The sequence below is a fragment of a genome, unplaced genomic scaffold (assembly GCF_019419815.1).
Source record: "Pyrus x bretschneideri cultivar Hongxiangsu unplaced genomic scaffold, Pyrus_bretschneideri_v1 Contig38, whole genome shotgun sequence".
Classification (NCBI taxonomy): domain Eukaryota; kingdom Viridiplantae; phylum Streptophyta; class Magnoliopsida; order Rosales; family Rosaceae; genus Pyrus; species Pyrus x bretschneideri.
The window spans coordinates 1,494,243-1,501,776 of NW_025999701.1; the positions used below are offsets into that span (position 1 = coordinate 1,494,243).

The 7,534-nt window shown below is 33.8% G+C and overlaps 1 protein-coding gene across 1 annotated transcript; it reads right to left on the bottom strand.

Moving 5' to 3' along the window:
- Positions 1-5,336: 5,336 nt before the first annotated feature.
- LOC125468405 lies at positions 5,337-6,406 on the bottom strand. Its single transcript, XM_048564090.1, has 2 exons — positions 6,152-6,406; positions 5,337-5,933 (listed from the first exon to the last, which is right to left on the bottom strand). Exons 1-2 carry the CDS (start codon positions 6,404-6,406, stop codon positions 5,337-5,339), a joined length of 852 nt encoding a protein of 283 aa, XP_048420047.1.
- Positions 6,407-7,534: the final 1,128 nt, after the last annotated feature.

Consider the following 7,534-nt stretch of genomic DNA (forward strand, 5'->3'; position numbering starts at 1 on the left):
AAGCTTTTGAAACATTTGATTAAGATATTCAGACTTGAACTACTTCAGATTAATTGAAATTAATTTACATTTAAATATATGCTATATATTTTAAATAATTTCAACTATATTTAAATCTAAAAATTTAAACTTTTCGAATCTAAATGTACACCCACGCCAAATGGAAACGTACCAACATTAAATGAAAACGTACCAACGTCAAACGAAAACGTACCAACCCCGAATTAAAAAGTACCCAATTATAAACTATATTAAAATGAATATTCATCTTTTTGGAATGTTTAAAAATATGTTTGATTCGTACACAATACTCTAGATAGTCTTGTTTTTTGGTAGATAAGTCTCTGGAATAAATTTTAGTTGATTAGAGATAAATCCTTATTATTGTAGATAATGCTAAATAATAACAATAAATCATATAATTTTGTATTAACAAAAAGGCTATTGTCCGTTAATTAATGACTCTTTCTATAAAAAAAAATTAATTAAAGTAATTTAAACTTTTACATTGTTAACGACTCTTTCTATAAAAAAAAATAATTAATTAAAGTAATGCCTCATTATTAGGACAAAAAGTAATAAAACTTATGTTTTGAAAACAAATTTACCAAAAATTCAAATGTACCAAGAAGCCAAATGTACCAAGAAGCCAAATGATGTACCATTATAATCAAACGTACCGATATAACCAAACGTACCTAGCAATGAGTTTTGTTACATTCTATTTAATTTACAAAAATAAATATTTTAATAAAAATTAAAAAAATCTTAAATCATCCTAATAAGAGATGCATAAAAATAGAAGGAAAAAAGGGAATATAACGTGAATAAACTTCTAATGAAATAAAATTAAAGTACCAAAATTGTAGGGAAAATATTTAATCAAATTTGCAAAAGGAATAGATGTTTAGTCTATGATATTTAAAAACGAGGCGTCTATATCAAAACATCCCTTAGAAAAATTGTTTGGTCAGACAAATTATGCCTATAAGCATTTGTGCGTTCATCAAATACCTGAAAAATTGTTAAACACTAGTCTCATTTATATTGCCATTTGTTGGCTATTTATATGTATATACACACACATGGCGATATATATGTATATACACACACATACTTTAAAACCATTAAGACAAATTCATAATCACTAGGACATCTACTTTTAGCAATAACAAATTAATATGCGAGGTAATGCTAGGGAGACTAAATTTATAAACAAAATTTTGAAAACTAAAAGACATGAATATTAATAATTGGTTTATTACTTAATCATTAGTAAACGTGTTCATTCTTATTTATTAAAATGATAGCAATTTAATTGAGGGATTTATTGGTTTCATACTAGAGTGGTTTTTACAACAATGATCATTGAAAGAATACCTAATTTTATAAATGTGTGTGTGTGTGTGTGTGTGTGTAATAGTTATATATGTACGGGTCTGTTGAACTTATCCATCCACCAGCTTAACCGGCGAAGCTAACAAATTTATTAGCTTCAATTTTTTATTTTCGGCGGGTCAGTTGAAAATTAGATTCAACTAGCTACACATAACTATGATCTTCATGTTTCCATTTCTCTTGCAGAAGATTTTAGGAAGATGGATGATGAAACCCTAAGACTAGGGTTGAAGAGACCAAGATAAACAGGAATGCATAGAAAGTGAAAACAGGTGTGCGGACTTTTCCTGTTTTTATCATTCTTTTTGTGCAATAACTAAATGAACCGTGATGATCAATAAGTGCACCCGATTACCTGTAACCTTCTGATGTTCTCCTCAGAGCTCCAAATTAAGTCATTCTTGAAAAGCAATACTTCGAAATTGACTAAATATGACAGAAAATTCTAGGATTCCAGGACCTTACGAAGAGAAATATATAGTGATCTACGCCATGAAGTTTGGAATAGAATTGACAACAGCTTAGGTGGAGTGATTAGTAGTAGTGTGTTGATTAGGTATCTATGGCTGAAATGGATAAGACGCGTTTGAATATGTCAACATACAAAATGTATAGATAATATGATCATGTTTTAAAAGTGCAAGTACAATTAAGCCTTGAACATCTGGTGACTTTACAGAATTTTTATTTTCTTTCTATAAAACAAATTTTCAGAATTTTATTTGTTGTTTTTTCTAAGATTATTTTTATTTTGACAAATAAAACTAACACTAATATATATATATATATATATATATATATATATATATATCATGTGTGTATGTTAAGTGGTGCATTATCTTGGTTGATAAGATTTTCATTTTAACTCATTTCGTTTGAGTTCAAAGCCTTCTCTCCCTTTAGTCTAAGAATTATTTTGCTTGATAAAAAATATGAAGGTAGGTCTCACATACAATGGTAGGGCTCATTCTTAATTAGTTAACTGGAATTTCTAGTGGAAATTATAAAATTAAAATCATCATTCAGTACTTTTTTATGCAACTGTATATAGGAGGCTGAGAATTTGTTCTAAATCACATGTAAGTTATTTTTATAATTACGTATCGAACTTATTATTTATAATAGTCGAAATTCAAAACTCTCGTTTACAAATAAAAAAAAATTACTTACGCTTAAGTGTTCGTTACTAATGACAAATAATAATTTATTTTACAATCTACAAATTCGAAATCCAAATGCAATCCAACTATCCAAGTCTACCTGTCACAATGGGGCCAAATAATTAAGGTTTGCCAATCTCTTTAACAAAAAATGGGTGCCACGAATCCATCTTTTGATATTATAATAGGGTAATGCTAAATAAATCATCTATTTAAATCATATTTTAAATGATAAAGTACGGTTGTTGAGTTGAATTATCACTTAAATTTTAATTAACGTGTTTATTTTTTACTGTAACAAATTACATAATTTACAAATTTAATCTAACACATTAATTTATCTAGCCATACTTTTCTATATATCTCAAATGTAGTTGTGATTTAACATCGGAGCTGTACTAGAAAAGTTTGATTGAATCCAAACATCCCTTCTTATCCAAACATCTTAGTCTGGCCCGCGCCCCCCCCCCCCCCCCCCCCCCCTCCTCCTATACCAACTTCAGTTTGTCTTTTTTCCTTTGAACAGTTTCTGATAAACAGTTGCAGAGGAGTCCAATACTGTTAACAGTTCTTTTCTACAGTGTTTCGAGATATAAGATAATTTGAAGAATTTTGGGCGTTTAGATTTAAATGCGTCATTGTTTTATTTGTTAAATTAAACGTTTGTACTTTTTAAATCTTTTATTAAATATTTTTCTACATTATAGGTGTCACATGTTTTATAAATTGCATTTTTTAATGCTCAACAATTTAACATTATCTAATATACCAATAACAACTACAACAAATCCTTTTTTTCACTTTTTCCGTTAGATCTAAGTACTTTAAGTCTTTTCTTAGAATCTCTTCCAAAGTCTTCCTCTACCCTTTCGGCCCTGAAATTCTGTCCCGTAATTGCATTTTCTAACCGAAGCGTCAGTAGGCCTTCGTTTTACATGTCCAAACAATCGTAACTGATTTTATCTCATCTTTCCTTCAATTTCAGCTACTCCTACTTTACCTCGAATATCCTCATTCCTAATCTTATCCTTTCTCGTGTGCCCACACATCCAACAAAGCATTCTCATCTCTGCTACACCCATTTTATGTATGTGTTGATATTTCACCGCCCAACATTCTGTGCCATAAAGCAATGTCGTCTTATAAAATTTTCTCTTGAGCTTACGACGGTCACACAACACACCGGATGCACTCTTCCACTTCATCAATTCAGCTTGTATTCTATGGTTGAGGTCTTCATCCAACTCTTTGTTCTTTTGCATGATAGATCCTAGGTAGTGAAAGCGGTCGCTCTTTGGCACTTCTTGATCTCCAATTCTCACTCCTAACTCATTTGAGCCTCCGTTTGGACTGAACTTGCACTCTATATACTCTGTCTTTGACCGACTTAGGCGAAGACCTTTAGATTCTAACACTTCTCTCCAAAGGTTAAGCTTCGCATTTATTCCTTCCCGAGTTTCATCTATCAACACTATATCGTCTACGAAAAGCATACACCAAGGAATATCATCTTAAATATGTCTCATTAACTCATCCATTACCAATGCAAAAAGGTAAGGAATTAAAGATGAGCCTTGATGTAACCTTACAATTATAGGGAAGTTTTTGATTTGTCCTTCGTGAGTTCTTATGGCAGTCATACATATCCTTTATAGTTTGGATATATGCTACTCATACTTCTTTCTTCTCTAAAATCCTCCACAGAATGTCTCTTGGGACCCTATTATACGCCTTTTCTAAATCTATGAAGACCATGTGCAAATCCTTTTTCATATCTTTATATCTTTCCAACAATCTTCGTAAAAGATAAATTGCCTACATGGTTGAGTGCCCTGGCATGAACCCAAATTGGTTGTCTGAGACTCGTGTCTCTTGCCTCAGTCTATGCTCAATTATTCTTTCCCAGAGCTTCATTGTATGACTCATTAACTTAATACCCCTATAGTTCATGCAATTTTTTACGTCACCCTAATTCTTGTAGATAGGCACCAAAGTTCTCTTTCGGCTCTCATTTGGCATCTTCTTCGTTTTCAAAATCTTATTGAAAATGTTTATGGGCTATGCTATACTCGTCTCTCCCAAGACTTTCCACACTTCGATCGGTATATCAAGGGCCCACTGCTTTTCTATGCTTCATCTTCTTCAATGCTACAACCACTTATTTCTTCCTAATTCGGTGGTAAAAGGAGTAGTTTCTACACTCTTCTGAGTTACTTAACTCCCCTAAAGAAGTACTCTTTTCATGTCCTTCATTGAAAAGATTATGAAAATAACTTCTCCATATGTCTTTGACGGCATTCTCTATAACAAAAAACTTTCCATTCTCATCCTTGATGCACCTCACTTGATTTAGGTCTCTTGTCTTCGTTTGCCTTGCTCTAGCTAGTTTATAGATATTCAACTCTCCCTCTTTGGTATCTAGTCGCTTATACATATCGTTAAAAGCCGCTAGCTTAGCTTCTCTCACAGCTTTCTTCGCCTCCTTCTTCACTATTCTATACATGTCACTGTTTTCATCGGTCCTATCCTTGTATAAGGCTTTACAATATTCCTTCTCAGCCTTAACCTTTGTCTGTACCTCCTCCTTCCACCACTAAGATTCCTTTTGGTGTGGAGCAAAGGCCTTGGACTCTCCTAATACCCCTTTTGCTACTTTTTGGATACAACTAGCCACATAATCCCACATTTAGCTAGCTTCCCCCTTTCTATCCCAAATGAATTGGGTGATTACTTTCTCTTTAAAGATGGCTTATTGTTTCTCCTTTTAGATTTCACCATCTAGTCCTTGGGCACTTCAAGGTCTTGTTCTGTTTTCTCTCTTTTGATATGTATATCCATCACCAACAAGCAATGTTGATTAGCCAAGCTCTCTCCCGGTATAACTTTGGAATCGTTACAATTTATACTATCCATCTTCCTCATTAGAAGAAAATCTATTTGTGTTTTTGACGGCCCGCTCTTGTAGGTTATCACATATTCTTCTTTCTTCTTAAAGAAGGTGTTGGCTAAGAAGAGATTGTATGACATTGCAAAATCCAAGATGAGTTCCCCATCCTCGTTTCTCTCCCCAAAACCATGGCCACCATGAAAACCTCCATAGTTGTCCATCTCCTTGCCCACATGTCCATTTAAATATCCTCCTATAAATACCTTTCCCGTCTGAGCGATTCCTTGCACCAAGTCTTCAAGGTCTTCCCAAAATTTCTTCTTCAAACTCATATCCAACCCTACTTGAGGTGTGTACGCACTAATCACGTTGATGAGTTCTTGTCCTATTACAATGTTGATTGCCATAATTCTATCTCCTAACCTTTTAACATCTACAACATCTTGTGTCAAAGTCTTGCCACGATGATGCCAACACCATTTCTCATTCTATTTGTGCCCAAACACCAAAGTTTAAAACCTGAGTTTTCAAGATCATTTGCCTTATGACCAACCCACTTAGTTTCTTGTAGCCACATAATGCTTATCATTCTCCTCACCATAACTTCCACTACTTCCATAGATTTTCCCATTAAGGTTCCTATATTTCATGTTCCTAAATGCATTCTACTCTCTTGAACTCTACCCTCATGTCCTAACTTCTTTACCCTCCCCCGTTTAATAAGGTCAAAGTACTTCTTTTGCGTGTCCTGTGTAAAATTGATAGGAGCATATGCTTCTAAGCAACTTTGAGTGGAGTCGTTTAAAAAGAAGTTTCTATGGCCCCCTTGCTCATTTAACACTGCATTTGGGCGCCGATCAAGATACAGCGACCCTTGCTTACTTGTCACTGTGCTCGGGCCACACAGCGCGCCACTTATGGGTGACGACCTAGCTTTAGCACAATTTCGTTCAAGATTCATTATCATAAGGATCAACGTAAGATAGGAGTGCCAGTTATTGACTACCTGACGCCCCCTCCTCCTTTATCCTTGTTTGGGATCGACAATGTAAGATAAGCTTACACAGGCGGAGTTTTATTTGATGTACCAATTAAAAAAAAAATTATAATTATCCAATTTTCCTACAATCTAGTAGAAGTATGTTTTAAAAATATAAAAACATATCAAATTGATCCATTTCAGCTACTAACGTGATATATACTTGTGCCATTTCTTTGCTCAGTCAATCAATACTCTTCCGTCCTCATTTGTTAGTCATATTTCTTACGAATTTGAGTATTCGTACCATGGTACATTTGAAATAGATTTAGTGGTAGATGGTATTATGTACGTTTCAATTTAGTATTGGTACATTTCTAGCCGATATGTTGGTACTTTTCAAGTTAGCATGAGTGCATTTCAAATCAGCATCGATACTTATTAATTTGGCATGGTACATTTCTAGTTGATATGTTGGTACGTTTCAAGTTGGCATGAGTACATTTCATATTACTATTGGTACTTATCAATTTGGCATCAGTATGTTTTCAGTCAATATTGGTACATTTCAACATGGCATGGGTACAATTCAAGTTAGCATTGATATATTTAAATTTGGTTTCAATTTAAAATTCACATTCATATATCTCATGCCGAAGGGCACTAATCTCAGTCTAGGTTGTCCTACTCGACGATCCACCACAAGTTATTGTGTGTTTATAGAAAACTAGCTTGTCTCATGGAAGAGAAAATGCCAGAAAACAGTATCTCTATTGTTAGCCGAAGAAAAGTATCAGGTTATGGTAGCAACGTGTTGTGAAATAGCATCGCTGCAAAGTTTGTGTCATGATTTACGAATTAAAATCAAGGGCTAGCCACCCTTTTTGTGATAACCAAACGGCCTTCCATATTACTGCATGTCCCGTGTTTTATGAACGAACAAGACACAATGAGATTGATTGCCATTCTGTTTGAGATAAGATTACAGAAGGAAAGATTGTCACCGGTTTCATTCCATCCACATCGCATTTGGCAGACTTTTTTTATTAAGGCCTTATTAGGCAACGCTTTTGTTCTTTGTTAGGCAAGTTAGGCGTTCATGACATTCAC

Excerpts from the sequence above, each read along its gene's own strand:
- LOC125468405 (XM_048564090.1), bottom strand. The coding sequence starts at position 6,406 with ATGAATCTTGAACGAAATTGTGCTAAAGCTAGGTCGTCACCCATAAGT. Across the intron at positions 5,934-6,151 it reads ACCTTATTAAACGGGGGAGG|AATGAGAAATGGTGTTGGCA; the intron begins GTAAAGAAGTTA and ends GGGCACAAATAG.